Source organism: Cervus canadensis, chromosome 28 (genome assembly GCF_019320065.1).
Source record: "Cervus canadensis isolate Bull #8, Minnesota chromosome 28, ASM1932006v1, whole genome shotgun sequence".
NCBI classification, from domain to species: domain Eukaryota; kingdom Metazoa; phylum Chordata; class Mammalia; order Artiodactyla; family Cervidae; genus Cervus; species Cervus canadensis.
The window spans coordinates 11,939,648-11,965,008 of NC_057413.1; the positions used below are offsets into that span (position 1 = coordinate 11,939,648).

At 41.7% G+C, this 25,361-nt stretch overlaps 1 protein-coding gene across 2 annotated transcripts in view; it reads left to right on the top strand.

The window, feature by feature from the left end:
* The window catches only part of CAP2 (cyclase associated actin cytoskeleton regulatory protein 2), a 127,739-nt gene extending 102,520 nt beyond the window's left edge, over nt 1-25,219 (top strand). For both annotated transcript variants that reach the window (XM_043449861.1, XM_043449862.1), the window contains 6 exons: nt 10,993-11,182; nt 13,208-13,383; nt 14,898-15,021; nt 15,123-15,205; nt 20,089-20,229; nt 24,732-25,219. In XM_043449861.1, the coding sequence (XP_043305796.1) occupies nt 10,993-11,182; nt 13,208-13,383; nt 14,898-15,021; nt 15,123-15,205; nt 20,089-20,229; nt 24,732-24,842 (825 nt within the window). In that variant the 3' untranslated portion in view covers nt 24,843-25,219. The remainder of the gene's footprint in view (nt 1-10,992; nt 11,183-13,207; nt 13,384-14,897; nt 15,022-15,122; nt 15,206-20,088; nt 20,230-24,731) is intronic.
* Nucleotides 25,220-25,361: the final 142 nt, after the last annotated feature.

The following is a 25,361-nucleotide window of genomic DNA, read 5'->3' on the forward strand; positions in this document are numbered from 1 at the left end:
AGAAACAGAGAAAGAGGGGGAGAGCTAAGAGTCCAGGGTCTAAAGCTCTAAGAACAACAGGCTGGCCTATCAACTATGACAGCTGGGGGAGGATAAGGATGGAAGAAAGACTGTGTAATGATCTCTTCATTATTTATAGACCAGGTGTCTGATTTGAAGGATTATTACTTATAGCTTCAATCTCTGCCTTTTGAAATTTGGGTATTATTCGTGGATTTTATTTTTACCTTTACTGTATCTTTAGTAGAATAAGTGTAAGTCAGAAATAAAATATCTACAATTTCATAAACAGTAGTTTAGAGTTAACTGTACTATGAAGCTGTACGCAAGCTTTTTATATTTAGGACTATTTTTATTATCTCATAAATACCTTTGAGTTTTGTTAGTCAATCAGAATTCATAAATATTTTTAGAGTATTTAAATCTTCATCTCCCTAAATCAACCCAGTAGTGACTTTTGAAACTGCCTAATTTAATGATAAAGATTATTTTATTAACTAGGACTTTTTCATAACCAAGAATTCAAACTCTCCAAACCCTGGGGCCAGCAACTTAATAAATGTTCTCAATTTATTGAAATCATCACCTCGGGAATATTTTAATTAAGATGTGTGCATTTCAGATTCTTTAAGATGTTAATGTTGAAGACAGTGGTATAATTGAGGGTGTTCTATTGACTACTCTGTCCTCCAGCCCTTCACAGTCAGGAGGTTGTGGCTTTAAGGTGCAGGCAGAAGTGATTCCTGGAGCAGAGCTAGGTGGTGCCTGGATAGGAGGAGACTTTGAGTGAACTTAGCTTTCAGTCCCAGCCTAGAGCAAGCTATTATACAATATCCCCACTCGCTGCCCCCCAAGTTTTCATTCACCCCTGTGGTGCCACACCTCTGGGTCCAGCCTTTTAGCCTTCACTCCCAGGGGAAAGCCTCTGCTTCCTAATAATTGCTGCCGGGGCTGAACGGCTTTATCCACCTCCTTGTCCCTCCCCACCTCCAAGGAGAAAGACAATGGCAGATGAACTTTTTGGCCCATCCTTCTTGGGATACTAAGTGGTAGCAATTTTTCCTTCTTTACAGGTGAATTTTATCTTTTCAAATGACCAAAAGCTATTGAGACCCTCTTTGGAGATGGGTTAATTCAGGTAATACTCTTTGGTCAAAAGGAGCAGAATACAAAGGCATAAGTGATTATTTGGTGTGTGTGTTTGTTTCTGCAAACAGCCTGAAGGCAGTCCTAAAATAAAATTTTGAGTACTGGTAGTTTCATCAAACAAGGGTGTCGCCTCAGAAGCTAGTGCTTTGAAAGACAGTGCTTAAATGGATCTGTAAGTTCTTGGGTGATTAGTAACAATTCAGTTGCATTTGTTCATTGTAATGACAGTGCTCATGTACCCTCCTCCTGGAATCCCCTTCCTCTTGCTTCCCCCTGTCAAATCGGATCCAACTATCTTTCAGGGTCTATTTCGAACGACCTTCCCTCCAAGAACCCTCTCTGACCTCCCCCGGCTTATCATTTAGCCCTTCCTAGCTGGAACAGACTTCTTTAGTACTTCCTAAAATCTGTACTTCTCTTATGATGTTCAGCACTTTCTACCTTATAAAGCAGTTACTTGTTCACTTCAGTAAATATTTATGAAGCACCTACCGTGTTTCAGGCCCTGGGCACATTACTGGTGACATTAAGATGAATAATGAGTGGTTTTTCAGAGCTCCAGCTCAAGAGATGACCAAGCCTGAACCCACAGACAAATAATTTCGCTCTTAATGTGAAGTCTTATAATAAAGGGTGTTCCTAAGAGGTCCTTGCAATAGGGAAACAGAAAACTTCCTCTTAGAAGAGTTCCAGAAAGCCTACAAAAAGAAGAGAACTTTGAGTTGAGCCTTGAAGAATTTGTAAGAATTTTCCAGATAGTAAATTGTGTGAGAGCCTTCCCAACAAAGGCACAGGCTGAGCAGAGACGCGAAGGCTAAGAGCTAGGTTCTTGTTGCCCGGGAGCACAGACGTGTCTTCTCTCCTCCGAGAGAGCTTTTTGAAAGTATCATCCTTCTCCACTCTGCCTGAGGTCTGCAGCAGTGACTGGTACAGGGCCTTAAACACGGACAATATCCAAAAGCTTTTGCTAAATTGAACACAGTAATTGGTAATCATATTTCTTCACAGTGAAATTTACAGAGGGTTAAACCACTAACTACATACTGTGTTCATTGTTTAAGAGCCATGTAAATACTGTTCTTTCGTTTCTTTTATCAAGCGATGGCAGTGGAAATCGACAGTGCCTTTTCTTATCAGTCAGTTCAGTCATTCAGTCATGTTCTACTCTTTGCGACCCCATGGACTGCAGCACGCCAGGCTTCCCTGTCCATCACCAACTCCCAGAGCTTGCTCACACTCATGTCCATCGAATTGGCGATGCCATCCAACCATCTCATCCTCCGTCATCCCCTTCTCCTCCTGCCTTCAATCTTTCCCAGCATCAGGGGCTTTTCCAAGGAGTCAGTTCTTGCCTTTTCTTATAGGAAGTGGCAAATACCTTCCCTGCCCCTGTCTCTGTCCCTTGCTATCTGCATGCTCCTAATTCCCAGTTGGTATAAACTCAGGAAATGCAAGCTAATACTCGATTAAGCAAAAAGCTTTTCTTATGAAGAGATGAAGGAAAGGTACAGATTGTCTTCTAAAGGTAAAACAAACCGTTCATAGAATATAACCTAGAGCTAAACGCAGACTTATGGTCCAAGTTGCATCCTTGATTTAAGCAGAGCTAATCACAGACGCTTTGCCAGACCTTTCCCATGAAATTTAGAGCTGAAATTGAGACAAGTTACTTTATCTTAGTGTGCCTCAACTATAAACCTCAGAAGATGCTGATGCTTCTATTTACTTTTCCTAAGTAAATAATGTAATAATATAGTGTGTGCATTCTCAGTCATGTCCGACTCTTTGCAACCCCATGGACTGTAGCCTGCCAGGTTCCTCCTGTCCATGGAATCTTCCAGTCAAGAATACTGGAGTGGGTTGCCAGTCCCTCCTCCAGGGGATCTTTCCGAACCAGGGATTGAACCTGAGTGTCTTGAGTCTTCTGCATTGGGAGGCAGATTATTTATCACTATGCTACCTGGGAAGCAAATAATACAGAGTCAAATGTAAATCATATCTCGTGACCAAAAAACCAAAGCATGAAACAAATAGAAGCAATATTGTAACAAATTCAGTAAAGGCTTTGAAAATGGTCCATATTGGAAAAAAAGCTTCAGAAAAAGATGATTTGCAAATAATACAGAGCCAAACATAAATCATATTTTTTAAAGTTTTTTTTTTTTTATGTGAACCATTTTCAAAGTCTATGTTGAATTTAACAATATAGCTGCTGTTTCATGTTTTGGTTTTTTGGCCACGAGCTATATGGGATCTTAGTTCCCTGACCAGGGATAGAACCTGCACCCTCTGCACTGGAAGGTGAAGTCTTATCCACTGGACCGCCAGGCAAGTCCCATAAGTCATCTTCATAACAGCTTTCATTTTGCCTCAGCTCCCACCCCAACCTCTGCCATTTACCCTATGACCCTAAAATCCAAAAGCAAAACAAAAACTTTAATGCAGTGATAGTTCAGACTTAGGCTTTTCTGACCGAATGAAGTCATTGTCCAGAAAATTCAAGCTCCGTGTCACTCTTGGTCTTACAATTGCTGACTATCTGTAGTGTGTGTCTTTGATGGGTATACTCTATCTTTAACTCTGGAAATTTTTCCCCTAGAAAATTTAATTTTATCTTTCCTTTTTTATGATAAATTGTATTTTCAAGCTGCCACGGCTGGCAGACAAGAAGAAAAGACAATCTGGGAATCCCAAATTTGGTCCACAGAGCAATAGCAAAAAAAGGCCAAACTAATCATTAAAGCTACTTATGAAGACAATTTATGCAAAAGAGCTGGGTCACTTGAGCAATTAGATTGTGTTCCATATAGTCTTCTGGAATCCGCTTTGAGGGTTTGGTCAGCTCTTGTCAGACGTCTCTGCTTTGGGCATTGTAAAGCAGAAATCACCAGCTATGTTTTTGAAGGGTCACATCCAGATCTATAAATTAGGAAACGATAAGTATAAAGATAAGCTTCCCTGGTGGCTCAGTTGGTAAAGAACCCGCCTGCAATGCAGGAGACCTGGGTTCAATCCCTGGGTTGGGAAGATCCCCTGGAGGAGGGTATGGCAACCCACTCCAATATTCTTGCCTGGAGAATCCCCAGGGACAGAGGAGCCTGGTGGGCTACAGTCCTTAGGATCGCAAAGAGTCAGACACGACTGAGTGATTAAGCACACACAAGCCTAAAGACACTAAGTTACTGGTTTGTAGACTGTGTAAGGTATTCGCAGGCTGTTTTCCAGTTTACAGCTGTTTTTCCTTCTCTGAAGGGACTTTGTTTCTTGTTCTTTTTTCATCTGCTGCCATATTTCACATCTTTCCAGGTCATCCAAGTAACATACAGTGTCCAAGGAGGGTGGGAAGAATGGAGATGAGGACACCATCAGAGATCATTGACAAAACCATGAGATCTGGGTTCTCATTATCTTTCCTCTTGTACGTGTCTTGACTTAGGGAGGTTAGCCTCTCAAGAAAAGTGATCAAAATGTGCCCTACATTTCCTTCATAATTTTGGAAACATCTTTTTATTTTGATGGCGTATAAGTACCCTTGGTATTTTTATGGAAACTTGAAATTCAAGTAGTGTTCTGTTACCAAAGGTGAAATAGAAAATATTCCCTAAATTGACTTTAAAAATTATTAACAAATATATGCTTAAAATATTATGTAGCTCTTCATTGTAATATTTTTTTGACAATTCTGTTTTCTTGGAAAAGCCCCCAGAAATTTTGTTTTCCTTGGCAGAAGCCTCAAAATTATAGGAAGTGATAAGAATAGGAGATTAGAGACTAAAATCACAAATTCACTTTGGTTTATACTCATGTTGCAGAGGATGATCATCCGTTAGTTTATGTGCAATCTTTTTTCTTGAATATGGTTGTCTGCCAATAAAAGTGTGATATAAATATGAATGTAAAATTTGTAAGTACTTATGGAAATTGAAAAATTTGGAAATGTATCAATTTCACCAAGTTCTTAATCAAAGTACATCTTGCAGAAAATAGAAAGAATCTAGTTTTAACATCTAAAATATAAACAACCCTAAATCATGAATTCATGAAGTATTTTTTACTGCTATGAAAGCTAGTTTATGTATATGGAAAGTCAGTCTTTAGTTATGAAACTGTAGTTCTTTCTTTTAATCCCTCCCTCTTATTGTGGTATGTGAGAGGCTTATCCTATTTATGTGACATGTGACACAAGATCATTTGAGAATCTTTTTCTTTGGAAAAACTAATAGACAGCATTGGCCAAAAAGTTCCATTATAAAATACTGTGAATTCCTGTAGTTTTAGCAGGTTAATGTAAGTGCATTCGTGACTGAAATGGCTTTATGATTTTTAAATGCTTTTTTTAGTGTGTAATTGGGCACATGTACCTGGAGAGCATTAACTGTAAGCCAGGTGATTAATGAACCAAGCTGGCTCTGAGATGGACAGCGAAAGAGAGAACCTGACCAAGAAATTGAGGACAGTCATCTGTGTGGGCGTGAAGGGGTATTGAGGGGGTGGTCGTAAGGAAAGGGTGTGGAGTGGGCAGGAGAACCCATTAACAGTGCCACTGTGTGTCAGCTGTTCCATTTTCTCGCTTTATCTATGATCTCCACAAAATATTACTATCACTAAGCTGGTTTTATAGAAGAAACATCATAACTTAATCTCTGTTGTGTGGGCCAGAATCCACCTCTTCCAAGAGACTGTCACAGAATATTTTGATTTTCTTCATCTCTAGCTTTTAAGAAGTCAGTGAAAACACAGACCAAGATGTGGGTTGCCAGGCCTGTTCATGAAGTTGGAGATTACTGTTACCTGTATAAACATTGGCCCTCAGGGTTTCTCCTTACAGAACCTCTGTGCTCTGTAGGGCATTTGATGCTATGGCCCCATCTTAAGCCACCCCAGCAATTCTCTGGCTCTCTTGACCCCACTGTCCTGAGAAGAGCCAGCCACAGCCCCGTTTGGGCCGCCAGGGCCTCCTGTTCATGTGAATCACAACACACCAAACTTCATCTGCAACTGCTATTTTGTGCACTCACCATTCCCACTAGATTATGACTTTCTTAACAACCAAGACGCATGCCTACTTCTTCATCATCCACCCAGTTTCTCTCAAGGTTGCTCTTGGCAAATGTTGAATGGACAAATGAGTCTATTTTAATTCACTTTCCATCTATTGAAGAATTAGGTTCTATTTAGATCAGATCATTTGCTATTACTATTGTTGAACTTGAAAAATCTTAAACTTTAAAAAGTGAAGTTGAAAATTTCCCCAAAAGGGTAATTATTAAGTAGAATATCTTCAACGGAAAATTTTTCTTTGAAGCTGATTTTTTTTTTTTGCTTAAACAGCTATATTTCACTTTTTGTTCAGTTTTTGTCACAAAGACATAAAAGCACCCTATTAGTCCTACTGTCAACAAACTCAACAAAATGGATAATTGGAGTCCTGTTTGTAGATTATTTAAATCCAAAGCTAGACTATCCCCGAATTAACTGGATAACTAAGACAATGGTGTGTGTTGTGGCGGATAGAAGTGGTTGTTTAATTACTCCAGCAAAACAGTGTGGAGATTTCATTTAAGAACTAGAAGTAGTTTCCCTTTCAGAATAAAACCTAAATTCCAAAGTAATAAAATAAGTAATTATTTCAAGTAACATTTAATGAAAAAATTCTGATTCACTTTAGTATATAAATATATTACATGTAATATAATTATATAGAGAGTATACATAACCAAAACTTTACAAGCTTTCCACATGCCCACATACAATGGTTTCATTATTTCATAGTTATCATTCACATATTTAAAGTCAGAGGAAGCAGCTGTTCCCAAGACAGTTGAAATTAATTTAGAGAAAGGGATTTGCAGACATTTTAAAAAGTCTTTGTGCCTCCCTTCCCCGACTCAAAAGTAAATAATCAAGCATCTGCTCTCAAAATTAATCTTAATAGAGCTTTCGAAAGCAGCATTTTTAGGTTATGTGCTGTGTTCTTACAAGATAAATGAACTTTTGTACCCTGAATGTAGCCATTTAAAATCATAAATTTGATAGCGAGTACCCCATTACTGGCACCAGTGGGTCCTCAGGAAAAGTGGATGAGCAAGAGTCTAACTGCTAGAACGAGGGCACAGAGTCTGAACAAACCAGCGTCGAGGGTGACTTGCTGCTGAGATGCCAGACTTCTTTATCTCATGGGATAAAGCCCAGCTCCAGAGTTGGCTGTAGGAGCCTGGTCAGCTGCTGAGGCATTGGAGGGATGGAGCGAGTAGCGGAGATAAAAATTAAATTATTACACCACCGCCCAGTACTTCATGTATATTCAAGCCAGAGGCCCACAAGCAACACTTCATACATGTTAGTAGTAGTAGTGTTAGTTGCTCAATCATGTCCGACTTTTTGCGACCCCCTGGGCTGTAGCCTGCTAGGCCTCTTTGTCCATGGACTTCTCTAGGCAAGAATGCTGGAGTGGGTAGCCATTCTCTTCTCCAGGGGATCCTCCCGACCCAGAGATCAAACCTAGGTCTCCCACATTGCAGGCAGATTCTTTACCATTTGAGCCACCAGGGAAGCCCACATATATGTTGGTTAGTAACACATGCCTCTGATTTTTTAATTGATTGACTACTTTTTTTTTTTTTAATACCTGAATATAGCAAAAAGGATTTCCCCTGAAGAAAATTTTAGGATCAAGCAGATATGTGCTTGAATTACATCGCTGCCATTTACCGGCCATTGAATATATGGTCAGCCTTTCTGACTTCCTGCTTTATTTTCTGTTAGAGGGGTAATTTCAATCTTACTAATATTGTGATGACTAAGATTAATCTCATCACAAAGCATAGAGTGTTTCTTCCCAAACTTGTCCGCACACTGGAATCACCTAGGGAGCTTCAGAAAGTACAGAGGCCCATGTTCCACCTCCCCAGAGTGTTCCTGCTTGGGAATTTCTAGCAGATCCCCAGATGATTCTAAAGTTCAGATAAATCTGGGGACCCTTGACGTTGAACCTGTCCTACACTGAGCATTAAGTGTCTGTTAAATGAGTGGGAACAACCAGGGCCTGGCGAGTGTGAGATTTTCCAGAATTCTTGGCTCCCTTCCCTTCCCTGACCATCTCCCCTGTCTTAAGGGAACACCTGAAGACAGTGTCAGGCTGTGATTCCAGTCGAGGTAGCTGCCACTCATGCCAGGCACAGGAGAGCTCAGACAGCTCTGGTCCCAGATGCATGCAGGAGAAGAGCAGGAGGCAGATAAGTTCATTGTATGGTGCAGCCCAGGGTGAGCCTGCTAAGGGGATGTCTGCTTTGCCTTCGAGGACACTGTACGTGGAAAGCCCTGGGCGCTGCTTGTCACGTCACCCTGAAAACTATAGAGCCTGGGCTGCACCCTCGTTGGAGCCAGAAATGAGCCAGAATGCACAAAGGATAAACCAAAGACAGAGTTTCAACTGGCCCTGAGTTCTCTTGTTTTTTTTGGCTTTTATAGTCAACATTTGTTGCAGTAAATCCTTTGTTTGGTGTTCCCGGGTCAGCCATCCGAATGTATCATAGTTCCAAGAAGTTGAGTATGTGCCTTAATTGGTTTCAGTGTCCTTTAATGGCTCTTGGAGAGAGGCTGTGAATTCTGAGAGCGAGGGAACCATCTAAGTCATTCTAAGATTTAGAAGCCGGTCTCCCCTTTCCACAAAATAGGAGATCTTTAAAGCTTCAGTGTTTCAGATGTGGGGGAGGGGCCTGGCCCTTCACTGGCTGACTGAGTTATGATGTGCTTATGAGTAAAAGTAATACGTTGTAGCTATGAGTGTCTGGAACTGAGGACTGGAATAGTGTTAGATGTGCAAAGCTTGTATTTTATGCTGTTTATGATTCAGAGCAAATTCTCAAATTTCACCCCAGTAACAAAATAGGGAGTATTTAAGATACTGAAAAAAAATTGGTCTGTCTCAAGAACTGTGCAGTTATTTTATACTTGACTCAAGAATCCCAATGGAGTCAGACTGTTCTTCCTGATAAACAAACAAACAAAAGAATCACAAATTACAATTTCAAGAGATGAGAACTCCCAGCCTGCTCAGTTTTGAAGATATTCATTCTCAATAAGAGAAGAACCTCATATTTTCAGGATAATTCTACACTTATTAGGGACTGTATGCATATATATGGAATTTAGAAAGATGGTAACTATAACCCTATATGCAAGACAGAAAAAGAGACACAGATGTATAGAACAGACTTTTGGACTCTATGGGAGAAGGTGAGAGTGGGATGATCGGAGAGAATAGCATTGAAACATGTATATTATCAAGTGTGAAACAGATCACCAGTCCAGGTTGGATGCATGAGACAAATACTCAGGGCTGGTGCACTGGGATGACCCAGAGGGATGGGATGGGGAGGGAGGTGGGAGGGGGGTTCAGGATGGGGAACACATGTAAATCCATGGCTGATTCATATCAATGTATGGCAAAAACCACTACAATATTGTAAAGTAATTAGCCTCCCACTAATAGAAATAAAGGGAAAAAAATAGGGATTATATAAGTACTTTGAAAATAGTGTGGATTTTTCAACTGAAAACTACCACAGGTAAAAATTTCCTAATATTGACACTTTGTAATACTGCCATATTTATGAAAATAAGGATCTGCTGTCTTTGTTAATATTTAGCAGTTATGTTGATGTTTTATATATTGTATTTGGTATTGAAAACATATTAATATAAGTCTCAACCACATTTTCATCACTCTCAATTTTTAAAGTTTCTGATCTTTTAATTGAACTAACTTATCATTCTTTATCACAGGCATACAGCTTTACTGCGGGTTTAAAAATAAAATGGTATATAACACAAGGTTATAGTATATGTGCGTTTCTATCTTACTAGTTTTAAACTCTGTGACAACTTTGTCTATGGGGTCCTTTCAAAACATTGAGACAAATCCCTGTATTTTCTATCAATCACCTTTTAGTGACATCTGAGTTTGTTAGAACTTCATATTGAAAACAAAGATTGAACTTTGCATAGCAGGGAAAAGAAAAAGCATGAGTCTTGATCAGGCAAAAATACAGTTTTCTCTAGTTTACGAACACTTAGCATTAGACGAACCAAACCATCAGAAGGATCCCGGACCCTGATTACCTGCGTGTTTGACAGACATGCTGGTCACATATGGTCCTCACTTGGGGTTCAGTTTGAGGCTTGCATGCTTGAAAAACGAGTCCTGGAGAATGTTTCAGTATTTCTTTTTTGAACTGCTCAAAAAGCTAACCACTGAAACTTTTTCACCTCTCTCTCTCTCTCATTGGGTGGTTGCAATTCCCAGTGTCCCCAAAAGAATCCTCTTATCAGTTGCACCACTTTTTTCTTGTGATTATCAATTGGCCAAAACCCAGTTTCATTCATATCCCGAGCTTTGGACATGAACCTGTGGCTTTGTTTTCCTGATGCTGGGAAAGATTGAAGGCAGGAGGAGAGGATGAGATGGTTGGATGGCATCACCGACTGGATGGACATGAGTTTGAGCAAGCTCTGGAAGTTGGTGATGGACAGGGAAGCCTGGCATGGTATAGTCCGAGGAGTCACAGAGGGGGACACAACTGAGCAACTGAACTGAGCTGAGCTGGCAAGATCCTGCACATGCAGTTTCTGCGTCATGCTCTGTTCCTGAGACAAACCCCCACTCGGTCCCAGGTCTTCCGAAACAGACCCATGATGCACAGGTGTATTCCTAGGTGCCCTCTGTGAATCTCGAACTCCAATCTCTCACTGACAACAGGTTCTCAGTGATGCTTGCAGAATCTCAGTTCTCAGCAAGGGCATCATTTCAGTAACGTGCTTTCCATCTTCTCTCTCCTGCAGGGTCCGGTCGCATCAACTGCATCAGCGTTGTCTGTCCTCTCCCTTGGGCCTGGCCTTCCTCCACCCCCACCTCCCCCACCTCCTCCAGGGCCACCTCTGCTTTTTGAGAGTGAGGGCATAAAAGAAGCGTCCTCTCCTTCACGCTCAGCTTTATTTGCACAACTTAACCAAGGGGAGGCAATTACGAAAGGTGAGAAAACCGGGACTTGAGGCTGTCTCCCTCCGGCTCCAAGCATACAGATCCCCCAGAGCCCACAGTGATAGATACATCATTCCATCTTAGCCTCCAGTGCACAGGGAACTATGAAATGATGGGCTCAGTGGGCTTCTGGGTGGATCAAAAAGAACTCAAGAGATTCTAGTTTCAAATTGACCAATGCACTGTATCACCACTTCAGCCCCTGACACTCCAACACCAGCTCCAACCAAGACATCAAGATGAAGAATTTAGAACCTCTGTCCTCAAGCAGTGTATGGGCTTGTCAAAGAATTATATCATTGAACTACCTTTGTCTTCACAGTGAATGGTTACTTTTTTTTAATCATACACTTAATAAAGTCATTAGTGACTATGCCAAAGCCTTTGACTGTGTGGATCACAATAAACTGTGGAAAATTCTGAAAGAAAATTCTGAAAGAGATGGGAATACCAGACCACCTGACCCTCTTAAGAAACCTGTATGCAGGTCAGGAAGCAACAGTTAGAACTGGACATGGAACAACAGACTGGTTCCAAATAGGAAAAGGAGTACTTCAAGGCTGTATATTGTCACCCTGCTTATTTAACTTCTGTGCAGAGTATCTCATGAGAAATGCTGGGCTGGAAGAAGCACAAGCTGGAATCAAGATTGCCGGGAGAAATATCAATAACCTCAGATATGCAGCTGACACCACCCTTATGGCAGAAAGTGAAGAAGAATTGAAGAGCCTCTTGATGAAAGTGAAAGAGGAGAGTGAAAAAGTTGGCTTAAAGCTCAACATTCAGAAAACTAAGATCATGACATCCTGTCCCATCACTTCATGGCAAATAGATCGGGAAACAGTGGAAACAGTGGCAGACTTTATTTTTGGAGGCTCCAAAATCACTGCAGATGGTGATTGCAGCCATGCAGTTAAAAGACACTTACTCCTTGGAAGGAAAGTCATGACCAACCTAGACAGCATATTAAAAAGTAGAGTCATTACTTTGTCAACAAAGGTCCGTCTAGTCAAAGCTATGGTTTTTCCAGTAGTCACATATGGATGTGAGAGTTGGACTATAAAGAAAGCTGAGTGCCGAAGAATGATGCTTTTGAACTGTGGTGTTGGAGAAGACTCTTGAGAGTCCCTTGGACTGCAAGGAGATCCAACCAATCCATCCTAAAGGAAATCAGTCCTTGGTGTTCATTGGAAGGACTGATGTTGAAGCTGAAACTCCAGTACTTTGGCCACCTGATGCGAAGACCTGACTGATTTGAAAAGACTCTGATGCTGGGAAAGATTGAAGGCAGGAGGAGAAGGGGACAACAGAGGATGAGATGATTGGGGATGGCATCACTGACTCAATGGACATGAGTTTGGGTAAACTCCGGGAGTCGGTGATGGACAGGGAGGCTTGGCGTGCTGCGGTTCGTGGGGTCACAAAGAATCAGACACAACTGAGCGGCTGAACTGAACTGAATAAAGTCATGTTGCCAAAAACCTTATGCAAATATATTTTTGTTTTATATGGGCAATAGGAATTATGGTATAAGTGTTCTATGTGCTGGGGTGGGAGCTAAAGACCAAAAGATTGAACTATTTCTCTGGCTCCAACTGGCTGCGTTGTCCCCTCATCTGTAAAGGAAGAGAATGAATTTATAACCATTGAATCGATTCTGACGTATGTTTGCTGAAATGCCCTAACTTTTTAGACTATATCTAGGGCATGACTTGGCCACAACAGAAGTAAATCATTGAATTCTTTCTGGTGAGGTAGCTTTTTGCATAATTTTATCTATCATCTTATCTCCTTCAAAAGAAGTTCCTCCAATTAAAAACTACTTAACAGTGCTTATATCAACTCTAAACATATGCAGGTCTCAGACTCTGCATACTAACCTTGAGAAAATACTCAACTGTTAAAATAGCATTACCAAAAATTCTTAGGCCATTTACATCATGTTGATCCAAAAAGTCAGGGACATTTCCCTTTGCATATGATGTAAAGAAATGTGCCTCTGTGTTACCTTCCCAGGACTCCGGCATGTTACAGATGAACAGAAGACATACAAGAATCCCAACCTACGGGCTCATGGAGGACAATCTCCATCTCCTACCAAAAGCCACACTCCAGGCCCCAAGTCTCCCCAGTCTCATCCTCCTAAGAAACATGCTCCTGTGTTACAGCTAGAAGGGAAGAAATGGAGAGTGGTGAGTAAAGCCCTTTAACTTTATTCCTGATATACTCCAATGAAAGGAGCAATGGCTAAACTGTTTGCCAGGGTCTTAAGGATTTCTAAGGCTTACCAGGTGGTGCTAGAAAGAACCTGCTTGCTAATGCAGGCAGTGTAAGAGACCTGGGTTTGATCCCTGAGTCGAAAAGATCCCTTGCAAGAAGGCATGGCAACTCACTGCAGTATTTTCCTGGAGAATCCCATGGACAGAGGAGCCTGGCAGGCTACAGCTCATGGGGTCACAGAGTCAGACATGACTGAAGCAACTTAGCAGTAGCACTAAGGATTTCTAAATGAAAATACAGAGACACAAGTCACTGGCTAGAATAGAAACCAGGGCCTTTCTGAATGCTTCCGTGAGTGTTTTTTGGTTTTCATTATTCTCATGCATTTTTTTCTTCAACTTCTTCAAAATTATTCTTTAAACTGTGGTAAAGTGCATGTGACACAAAATTTACCCTCTTAACATTGAAGTGTACAGGTCAGTGGCGTTAAGTACCATCAGACTGCAGTGTGGCCATCACCACCATCCACCCACAGAACTCTCTTCATCTGTTGGAACTGAAGCTCTGCACACCTTGAACAGTAATTCCCCACTGCCCCTCTCTTCAGCCCCTGGCAACCCCCTTTCTGCTTTCTGTCTCTGTGAGTCTGACTCCTCTGTCAGTGAGCTTTTAATCTCGGCCCCATCTGCTGTAGGATCTACTGTAGGATGTTTCATTCTGTTCCACTGACCAAGGCACTGATACAACCTACCGAGTCACCCACCACTTTCACCGTTGTCTGAGCAGGACAGGACACTTGTGTGTGGATGGAAGCTGGTACCCCCTCCTGTCAATCCAGTGTGAAAATGTTAGTTACTCAGTCGTGTCAGACTCTTTGCAGGCCCATGGACTATAGTCCATGGAAGGAATTCTCCAGTCAAGAATGCTAGAGTGGGTAGCCATTCCCTTCTCCAGGAGATCTTCCCAACCCAGGGGTCGAACCCAGGTCTTCTATTTTGCAAGTGGATTCTTTTCCATCTGAGCCATCAGGGAAACCCTGCCAATCCAGGGGGCTTCCCTAAAGGTGGAGGAACACAGTCCCCAGAAAGGTTGTTGTGGTCTGAGAATACACTGGGACTTGGACCACTGCTAATCTATTTACCCAACTCCTATTTGCAGATATTGCTATAGCATCAACTCCAGACTCAGCATCTGGACTTAACCAAAAGCTCTCACATCCCTGGTCCAGCCCCCACCCACTAGCCAGGGTGCCTGATGCCTGACTGTTCACAAATGGACCCTGACGCCCCCCACTTCCAAGTAATCATTCCCAACATCACAGAGACAAAGGCAGGCCTGTGGTTTAGTCTCTAAGAAAATGGTTCCTAAAGAAAGAACATACTGAGAAGCTCTAATTGGTGAATGCTCCACAGTAGTTTCAGTATGCAGTGGACTTCATTTATCTATCTGTCCTTATATTTCATATTTGCCTGTGTTTTAATTTTAGGAGTACCAAGAGGACAGGAATGACCTTGTGATTTCAGAGACTGAACTGAGACAGGTGGCATACATTTTCAAGTGCGGCAAGTCTACTCTGCAGATAAAAGGGAAAATAAATTCCATTATAATTGGTAGGGCAGAACTATGGATCTGTACTCATTATGATAAATTGCTTTGTATAAATATGCTGTCTGTATTTAGGAGATTGTTTTGTTATGTTTTGTTTTCCTAGACAACTGTAAGAAGTTTGGCCTGGTGTTTGACACTGTGGTGGGCATTGTGGAAGTGATCAACTCCAAGGACATTCAAATGCAGGTAAGTGGTCCTTTCAGCCTTGCCCAGCCACCACCAGACCACCCCGTCTGTTTACAAGGGGCCCTCCATGTCCAGCTAGAAAACTCTTACTGTTTTTTCTCTAGATACAGCTTTGTCTTCAGCTCCTCTCTGAAGCCCTCTCTTACTTCTTGGACAGTGTTAATTCCCTCTTTTCACCCTCTTATAACCCACCCTGTTTTGCACAGTAATTACAAGTTTACCACTTCTATTTCAGGAACAGCTACTTAATCTTTACAGCTCCAGAAATCTGCACAATACCTGCACACAGTAGGTGTTCAGTAAATGTTTGATGAGTGAGTGATTGGAATGAATCAACTAATAAATGAACCAAAATAGTAAGAGATTCTCTTTGCATAATAGTACCCTGCCAAAGAGGATGTTTTTCCCTCAGGAAAAAAATGATTCTGGATAAAGTTTTTCTGAAGAGTCAATGAGATTATCAGCAAAACAAGCTGGAAAGTAGGATTGGAATTGAATTTGCAAAACAGAAGAAAATCTGCACTGTTTAAGCAATTTTAATTTAGCCAAATGGGATTTTATAATATGCCCAAAGCTAAATGACTTCTTACTTTGGCCAACTGTAACTACTGTCTTTGATTATACCCTTTTCATATTGTTAATCACCCCTTATTATCTGATGTTTCCTGATAATGTTTGTTAAACTTGGCTTCCAGTTTTATAGATTGTTCTCTTTGGCTATACTAGGCTTTTCACCACTGCCTCTTTTAACTCGAGTAGTATATTCAATAGTTGGCACATATGTGGAGATATATTTTAGGACCCTCCATGCAGAGAAAAAATATCTAATCTCTACCTCATACCATACATGAAAAGTGAAGTCCTAATTGTGAAAAGAAATACTTTTAAACTTTGAGAATAAAATATAGAAGAAAAGGACAAATGAATTTAACCTCATTAAAATATTTGTGTTCAACAGAAGACATCAGATGCAAAGCTAAAAGACAAGGCATGGATTGAAGAAAGATACTTGCAATGCAGGTTATCTAAAAGGATTTATAACCAGAATTTATAAAGTTAGCACAAATCAAATAGAAGAAAGCTAACAACCCAGTAGAAAAGTGGGCAAAGACTATTAAGGCAGTTCAGAGGAGGAAAAACTGAAGTGTTTGATAAACACATGAAAATATGCATAACCTGCCTAATAGAAGAAGAAATGCAGATTAATTGGTTATGTCCTCTTATACTCGTCAGTTTTGAATTCAGACTGTGCTTACTTTGCAAAGTGCTTGTGAGCTGAAACTCATGCATATTGGAACTGTGCAGTTTGAGGACTGCCTATATATTAAAAAGTCTCCTGGTATAAAAGTTGTTATGAGAATCCTGATAACACCAGTGTTGAGAGAGCAAAGCTATTACACTCACCGTGCAGAGAAATTGACACCATCTAATAAAGTCAAAGACAGTCATAGCCTGTAACTGAGCAATTTCACTCTTGGGCGTGTGCACCTAAGAAGCTCCAATACGTATATTGATGAGATGTAAAACTGTTTATTGCAATATTATTCATAATGGCAATAAAACCCAGAACAATTTAAATGTCCAACAGCTGGTAAGTAAACAGATAAATCTACCTAATAGAGTACTGTACAATAGTTAAAATAATTGAATACACTTACATGTTTAAAAACAGGGAAATCTCAAAAGCAACCTTGAATGATAAAGGCAAATTACAGAACAACAGGCACTGTATAATGTGTCCCTTTATATAAAGATCAAAAACATGCAAAACAATATGTACATGTTAAATATACTAATGCAGGCTTGAGTTCACCTCAGGAGACAAACCTGCTGTGAACTGTAAACACAAAATTCAGAAGAGTAAGTCAGTCTATGGAGGGAAGAAGGGAGAACAGGGAGATGGTGGATGGTATAGAGGGGGTTTCAACTATAGTATAAGATTATAGCCCTAAAAATAAGGCAAATAAGCCAAAAAGTTAAATTCTGATAAAGCTGTTTAACAGACATATATATATATATACACACACACACATTTATTTGTTTTATTATTCTTTGTGTGCTCCCATGTTTGAAATATATCCTAGTTTTTTCAAGGCTATGAGCCTTAAAATAATCTGGAAAGATGAACCATGGTTATCTGTCCAAGAGGGATAGAAACTTGGCAGCCTGGCTCAGAAACAAGAGAGAGACATTTTACTGAACACTTCTCAAACTTCTCGACGTTCAAACCAAGTGAATTTCATTACCTATTTAAAACATTTAATAAACTATTTTAAAAGGGCCTGGACACAATGAAGACGGAAAGCAGATTAGTGCAGGCTGCCTGGCAATGAGGACAAATTGACTATAAATGGGCAATGGGGATATTTGGGGGATGATGGAAATATTCTAAAACTGAATTGAAGTGACGGTTGTACAAATTTACTGAGTACCATTAAACTGTACACTTAAAGCAGGTGAATTTTATGTTTGCACATTTTACTTCTATAATGCTGTTTAAAAGATTCCAAGGGGATTTCCCTGGTGGTCCAGTGGCTAAGACTCCGTGCTCCCAATGCAGGGAGCCCAGGTTCGATCCCTGGTCAGGAAACTAGATCCCACATGCTGCAACCAAGAATTCACATGATGCAGTTAAAGATCCTGAATGCCAGGCTTCCATGGTGACTTAGTGGTGAGAAATCTGCCTGCTAATGCAGAAGACATGGGTTCAATCCCTGACCTGGAAAGATACAACATGCAGAGGTGCAGCTGAGTCCATGTGCCAGAACTTTTGATGAACCTGTGCTCTAGCGACCAGGACCCACAACTGCTGAGCCAGTGTGCTGCAACTGCTGAAACTCATACAGCCTAGAGCCTGTACTCTGCAACAAGTGAAGCCGCCACAACGAGAAGCCTGAGCACCACATCTAGAGAGTAGCCCCTGCTCGCTGCAACTAGAGAAAGCTTGCGAACAGCAACGAAGACCCAGCACAGTAAAAAAATAAATAACTTTTTTTAAAAAGATCCTGAATGCCACAACTAAGACCTGGCACAGCCACATTAATTAATTTTAAAAGACTGAAAGGAAGAAAAGGACATGGATTCATGTGATTTAGTTCAGTTATTCTGTTTTTTTGGCAAACTGTCCCAGAAAAAAAAATAGTACAAATTGTGGGAGAGAGAAGAGACTAAGATATTATGTGGAAATTTTTATAGAGAAATAAATTGAAGAAAAAGAAAGTTAATACAGATACATGCATTAAATGCTACAGCATTGGCCTGGGCAAGGTCACATATCACCTGTCACTCAACAGAGAAGCTACTTGTTAGCCCAGTTCTCCTGATAAGAAACAATCTCTGTTCTCAAAATGTTTACAGACTACAAGGGATAAAAGGCATAGATTGTATGTAATTTACTCTAAGGAAATACTGACTAAAATGCTGTGGAAATGGCAGTTCTTATCCTATCAGGACTATTTTTTAAAAGTTGTACTGTTTTTCAGATTTTTCACAGATCTTCTAGCATTTTTAAAGTAATACAGTGATACATAAACAAAAATAAAATGTCTTTGCATACTGTGCTATCCTCATGTGACCCCACTCTGTCTCATAAACGAATTGCCCAAGACACACTGACAAATTACTTGCATTCCCTTTGCTTGCCAGGTATTCATACAGTTCTGGGCAGTATGGAAATGCTCTCCATCATTATAAAATAAATCTAGAAATTGTCAAAACATTACTGCTGACACATTCTTGATATATAGATATAGGTATTATTTTATTTAATTTATGGCAAAGACTTGTTGCTTAGCTGACCTTAAACTACCTCTGCCTTTTATTTTTTCCCTCACTGTGGCTCAGTTCCAACTCAGTGTCCAGTTTCTACGGGGAGAGGAGAAAACAGAGCAGTGTAGTGACCTGGCCAGGCTCCCCAAAGGAATTCTTTACATCACCTGCACCATCACAAGCCTTGCTCTTTAATTTGCAACCCAGTCTTTTCTTCATGGTGAAAGAGGAGATGTTTTTATCACTTCAATTACCATTACAAGAAGGAAAATTATAGAGTTGTAATATGGTCTTTGGGGGAACGGTCTGTCCCTGTAGAGATTTGGGTGTGGTGGCAGTGGGGGGAGGCGGTGGTGGTGGCTATGTCTGAAAACGGGACTGTAAAAAAGAAATTTTAAACTGATCAGAATTTTTATAGCACTTGATATTTGTAATAATACAAAGAACCACCTCCTCTTGTGTATGATACTATTTACCCATACAATGAGTAGCCTGAACCAAGTCTCCAGTTTGGGCTCCTGAAATGAATACATTTCAAAATACTTAGACACTCATTATCTCATTTAAGCTCCGCATTCAGCCAGTGTGATTTTTATCTAGCAAAGGACTTACGTGAGAAGAATTGTAGTGATTTTTACTTATTCTTTCTTAGATTCGGGGAAAAATCTACTCATTTACAGAATAATTTACTCTTAAAGGACACTATTCATGTGTGTTTTCATCCAAGTTTCCTAGAGATGTGTCAAAACTAAAATTTTAAGCACATAAAAGCAAAAGCATCTTGTTTCTTTTATCATGAAATCAAATATATGCTTCATTTCCACTAATAGGGTTGTGAAACGTCTTCTGAACATTTAGCTGCTGTTTTCAAATTTGTCCCTTTGTTTTGTGTCAGGAAAGAGACCCTGAGGTTTGAGAATCCCCTTGTGTGGTCCTTTCATTCTGACCCCAAATGACACCCACTAATTCACCTTGGAGACACTGTCGTCAACCAGCCTCCCCAGCCCTGACCTAGCTATTCCTAACGCTTGCTTAGGCCTGTGGACTGTACTTATTTGGGGATTTTGGAATTTCTATTTATTTGCTTTGGCCCTAGATTTTTTTTTCTATTTCAGGTAATGGGGAAAGTGCCAACAATTTCCATTAATAAGACAGAAGGCTGCCACATATACCTCAGTGAAGATGCGTTAGACTGTGAGATTGTGAGTGCCAAGTCATCTGAAATGAATATACTTATCCCTCAGGATGGTGATTATGTAAGTACCTCTTAGAAGACTGTAAAGAATTTTTCGTGATTAACATGCTTAGAGACTGATTAGTCACCTACCAACCTTTGAGCTTCCTTTGTAGAAAAATTGCAGTTAAGAAAGGAACTCAAGAGAATGGCCTTTCACATGTCGGCTCCCCTGTTAGTTTCTTGACTGTGCCCAGTCCTGGATTTGTGGTTCTCAAAGCAGTTTCCTAATAATTACCTTAATGGGCTAGCTTTCATCAAACAGTAAGGGCCCTCATGGCTCAGATGGTAAGAATCTGCCTGCAATGCAGGAGACCTGGACTCAATCCCCGAGTCAGGAAGATCCCCTGGAAAAGGAAATGGCAACTGACTCCCATATTCTTGCCTGGAGAATCCCATGGACAGAGGAGCCTGGCAAGCCACAATCCACGGGGTTGCAAAGAGTCAGACACGACTGAGCAACTAACACATCATCATCATCAAATAGTATACCAGGTGTCTGAGCTCATTTTAGTAGACTAATTATTTTCCTTTGGTATGATGGGGCACAGGCTTCCTGGTGGCTCAGATGATAAATAATCTGCCTACAATGCAGGAAACCTGGGTTCAATCCCTGGGTCGGGAAGATCTCCTCGAGAAGGGAATGGCAGTGCACTCCAGTATTCTTGCCTGGAGAATTCCATGGACAGAGGAGCCTGGCGGGCTACAGTTCATGGGGTCACAAAGAGTCGGACACGACTGAGGGACTGACACATGGTGGGGGCAAAAGGAAAGAAGGAGAAGTGCTTTGGGGGCAAGCAGAGGGAAAGGAGGTAATAATAAGTGAACCTGTTTGTACGGTGGTTCTCAAACCCAGCATGAGAACCAGCAGGTCGATTCTTGGTCAGGGAACTAAGATTCCACTTCCCACGTGGCACAGTCAATTAAAAAAAAAAAATCAGTTGGGAAACATGATGAAAATAGCAGGTCCCAAACTTTGCACCCAGAGGTTAGAATCAGGAGGCTTGGAATGGGGTCTAGGAATCTGTGGTTTTAATATATCCCAGATGATTCTGATGCCATCAGCCCATCCAATGGCCTTCTGAGAAACACTCACCTAAGCCACCCGGTATTTTCCTTGTCTCTTCTCCTCAGCAAAGCAGTTTCTAAAAGATGCAAGTATATAGTCTCACACTGAAAAGGAAGTATAAACAAATACACTTTTGGCGTCACACAGTGCCGGGGACTTGCTGGTTGTTGCCATTTGGTAGCAAGTTATTAATATTTCTTCCTACTAGTCTTTGCTTCTTGAAAGAGAAATAAATCCAGAGATCATTCCCTCTGGTTCAAGGAATGCAGTGAACCAGGGAAGGGTGGGATAAAACGTAACTTAGCCAGGCACACCTTTGAAAGGGGAGCCCTCACAACCCCAGCAGCCTGTGGGTCAGTCACCGGTGATCTACACAGCAGTCAGCGCTTGGGTTAATGTCTTTAAGCGGACAATGAGATTGCTGCCATGTCTTCAGTAAGCCCTTCTCAGGCACACACCATGTACTGCTGCCCAGAATTCATTATTTAAGTCTGAAAAGCAAAACTGCAAGCATTGGGCCATGCTACATGAGGTAGTTAAGACTGCCTAACCCTGAGCTAGAAAGCATCTTGTCTCGGGCTCTCCACCTGAAAAAGCTACTGAAGAGTTGAAGCCAATACAAAGCAGCTTCAGAAGAAGGAAGCCAAAAACTAGGGAGACTCCTGGCCTTTGCAGCTGTCTAAGCAGAAGACTCAGCTGCAGGGGAAGTGGACCTGCTAAGAAAAGCTGTGAGGGTTTGCACGAGCACTCCAGGCTAATTAAACTAGAACCTCTGGGTGTGGTACCCTGACATCTGTCTTGGTTAAAGCTTCCTCGGTGATTCCAATGTGGAGCCAAGATTGAGATCCAGTGACCTAAAGGATGAGTAGGGCTCAAAACCTAAGCTTTCATGCTGAAAATGTAGTCTCCCCTCAATAGGTGGATCATCTGTGCCCTCAGCTCGTGGGCCCACCGTGCCCTTTCCTGTTGGAGGTAGTAGGGAGCAATAGAGGTCCTGCGGTGGGCATGGTAACCTGGGAGTGGATGGTGGGCATGACTCATCCGAAAGAAATCAGTCTCCCAGAGAAGATCTGTCATCCCGTTGCTATCACGGCACTGCCAAGAAAGATGGGGAACAGCTGTAGTACAGTTACTATCAAATAGGCGCCTTCACTCTGGAGCATTCTCCACCTGGCTTGGTGCTTAAGAGCAAACACCAAGCCTGGTTTACCCATGAAGAGCCCCAGAAGGGGTGTTGGACACACACACACACACACACACACACACACACACACACTTATTCAGACTCTAACTTCTTTGCTTCACGGTAAGACTCCACTGCAGGAAATTCCTTGGTGGGTCCAGTGGTTAAGACTCAGTGCCTTCACTGTAATGGGTCCACTTTCCATCCCTGGCCAGTGAACTAAGATCCCACAAGCCAAGGAATTGTTGAGTCGATAAGTCGTGTCTGACTCTTTGCAGCCCCATGAACTGCAGGCACAGCAGGCTTCCCTGTCCTTTGCTATCTCCCAGAGTTTGCTCAAATTCATGTCCGAGGAGAGCAGCCGAAAAAGAAAAAGACAAGACTCCATTCCAAATTTCACTCGAGAATTCACCGATCATGACAGGGCTTTCCCTTTAAAGTAAATAAATAAATAGCTTCTTAAAAAAGAAACAGCTGGATCCTACGTCAAGGAAGCTGTGTGTCCATGTGTGTTTTCCACTGAAACATCACATCTCACCAACAGATGAGCACAGGCACCAGCCCTTCAAACGGTGGTTTGTACAGGAAGTCCAGGGAGGCCACAAACCAGAAGCAAGGAGACTGCTCCTCACCTTCCTTTTTTGCTCTCTTCTGTAATGACTGGGGACTCACTCTCTAGGGAAAGGAGAGACCCCAAGCTAATTTTATTTTGTCTATTCTGCAATTTTTAATGCTTTTTAAAAAAGTCATGTGGTTTTTTAGGCTCACGAAGCTTGAGGGGTCTTAGTTCCCCGACCAGGGGTCGAACCAGCACCCCCTGCAATGGAAACCCAGAATCCTAACCACTGGCATGCTGATTCACTTCAGTCATGTCCAACTCTGCGACCCCATGGACTGTAGCCCCCCAGGCTCCTCTGTCCATGGGATTCTCTAGGCAAGAATCCTGGAGTGGGCTGCCATGCCCTCCTCCAGGGGATCATGTCTCTCATGTCTCTTATGTCTCCTGCCTTGGCAGGCAGGTTCTTTACCACTTAGCGCCACCTGGGAAGCCCCCCAGCCACTGGGCCACAAGGGAATTCCCTATTCTGCATTTTTCTTTGTGTATGTGTGAGTGTGTGACGGAGGGGGGAGGATATGATGTGCAGTGTATCTGGGTGGCACGTGTGCGTGTATTTCCCAATGGAAAGAGTAGGAAAGCAGGATGTATAACAAATGTATATGCAACTTGCAGCACATTTTTATATTTCATCAAAGAGTAGATAAACATAACACCGGGACAAAGCCCTTATCAGTGTGACTGGGGACCAGCAGCCTCAGCATCCCCTGGGTACTTGTTGGAAATGTAGACTGTCATCCTATGTCCCAGATCTACTGAATCAGAGTCTGCCTTTCAACAAGGTCCCCAGTTGATGGCTGTGCATGTTTTAGTCTGGTGCAGAGTCATGGGTAAGAGAGGATGTCTAAGGTTTGAACTCTGTCTGCTCAGAGGCTTGACCTCTCAGGCCTCTGTTTCCTGTAGGTGGCATTTCAGTAATATCTAGTTCTTAGTCATCTTGTCAGAGAAGGCAATGGTAGCCCACTCCAGTACTCTCGCCTGGAAAATACCATGGACTGAGGAGCCTGGTAGGCTGCAGTCCATGGGATTGCTAAGAGTTGGACACGACTGAGCGACTTCACTTTCACTTTTCCTTTCATGCATTGGCGAAGGAAATGGCAACCCACTCCAGTGTTCTTGCCTGGAGAATCCCAGGGACAGAGGAGCCTGGTGGGCTGCCGTCTATGGGGTCGCACAGAGCCGGACACGACTGAAGCGACTTAGCAGCTGCAGCAGCAGTGTTCTTGTAGAGATTAACTTGAGTTCACTCATACCTGGTGTCCCACAGAACACCTGGTTCTTAGTAAGTTCTGGCATTAATGAGGATGCTGGCAGGCAGTCACAGAGCTGTCATATGACCATGCAGGTTTGGGTTCTCTAAAATGTCTTTGTCCACCATGTAACAGGGCTTCCCTGGTGCCTCCTGCCAATGCAGGAGAAGCAGGTTTGATCCTTGGGTGGGGAAGATTGCCTGGAGAAGGAAATGGCAAACCAGTCCAGTATTCTGGCCTGGGAAATCCCATGAACAGAAGAACAGTCCCATGGGCTGGCGGGCTGCAGTCCATGGGGTTGCAAAGAGTCAGACACACCCAAGTGACTGAGCATGACACCAATCAGCCATCAGTCAATTTGCAAAGCCTTGGTTTAAATAATCTTGCTCTTATTGCTTTTTTCCAGAGAGAATTTCCTGTTCCGGAACAGTTCAAGACAGCCTGGGATGGAGCCAAGCTAATTACTGAACCTACAGAAATCATGGTTTCCGAGAGACCACCAAAGCCCCTGACCTGAATCCCCAGCCCAACATGAAAAAAAACAAAACAAAAAAAAAACAAAAAACAGCAGCATTAAGGACCCAGAAGTTGCAGTAGCACCTACTGCTTTAGTTTTGGCCTCCAACAATTCTGTGCTGTAGAAACAGCGTCATTTCTGGCACACCTCTGAGGGCTTTTTGAAATATTTAACATTTCTTCATGATTTGCCTTTGTGTGTGATTTGAGTTCCACATGATGACTTGTGAGCATTACATATTTAAAGGAAAAAAAAAAGAGAGAATTCTGTTCCCCTCATATCATTTTCACAGTAGCTGAGAGGTAAAGGTACCGCGTGACTCACTGTTACACCTGTGTTTAATTGCTAGTTGAAAAATAAAACCTTTGAGAATCTAAGATGTACATTTTTATCTTTTAGACAATTTCCATATATATAGTAGTAGTAGTATACTCTAAAAAGCTACAATTTCTGTTTTCTTATTTTTACCACCTTTATCAGCATGAATACTCTGTCAGCCTGAATACATATTTGTTTTAA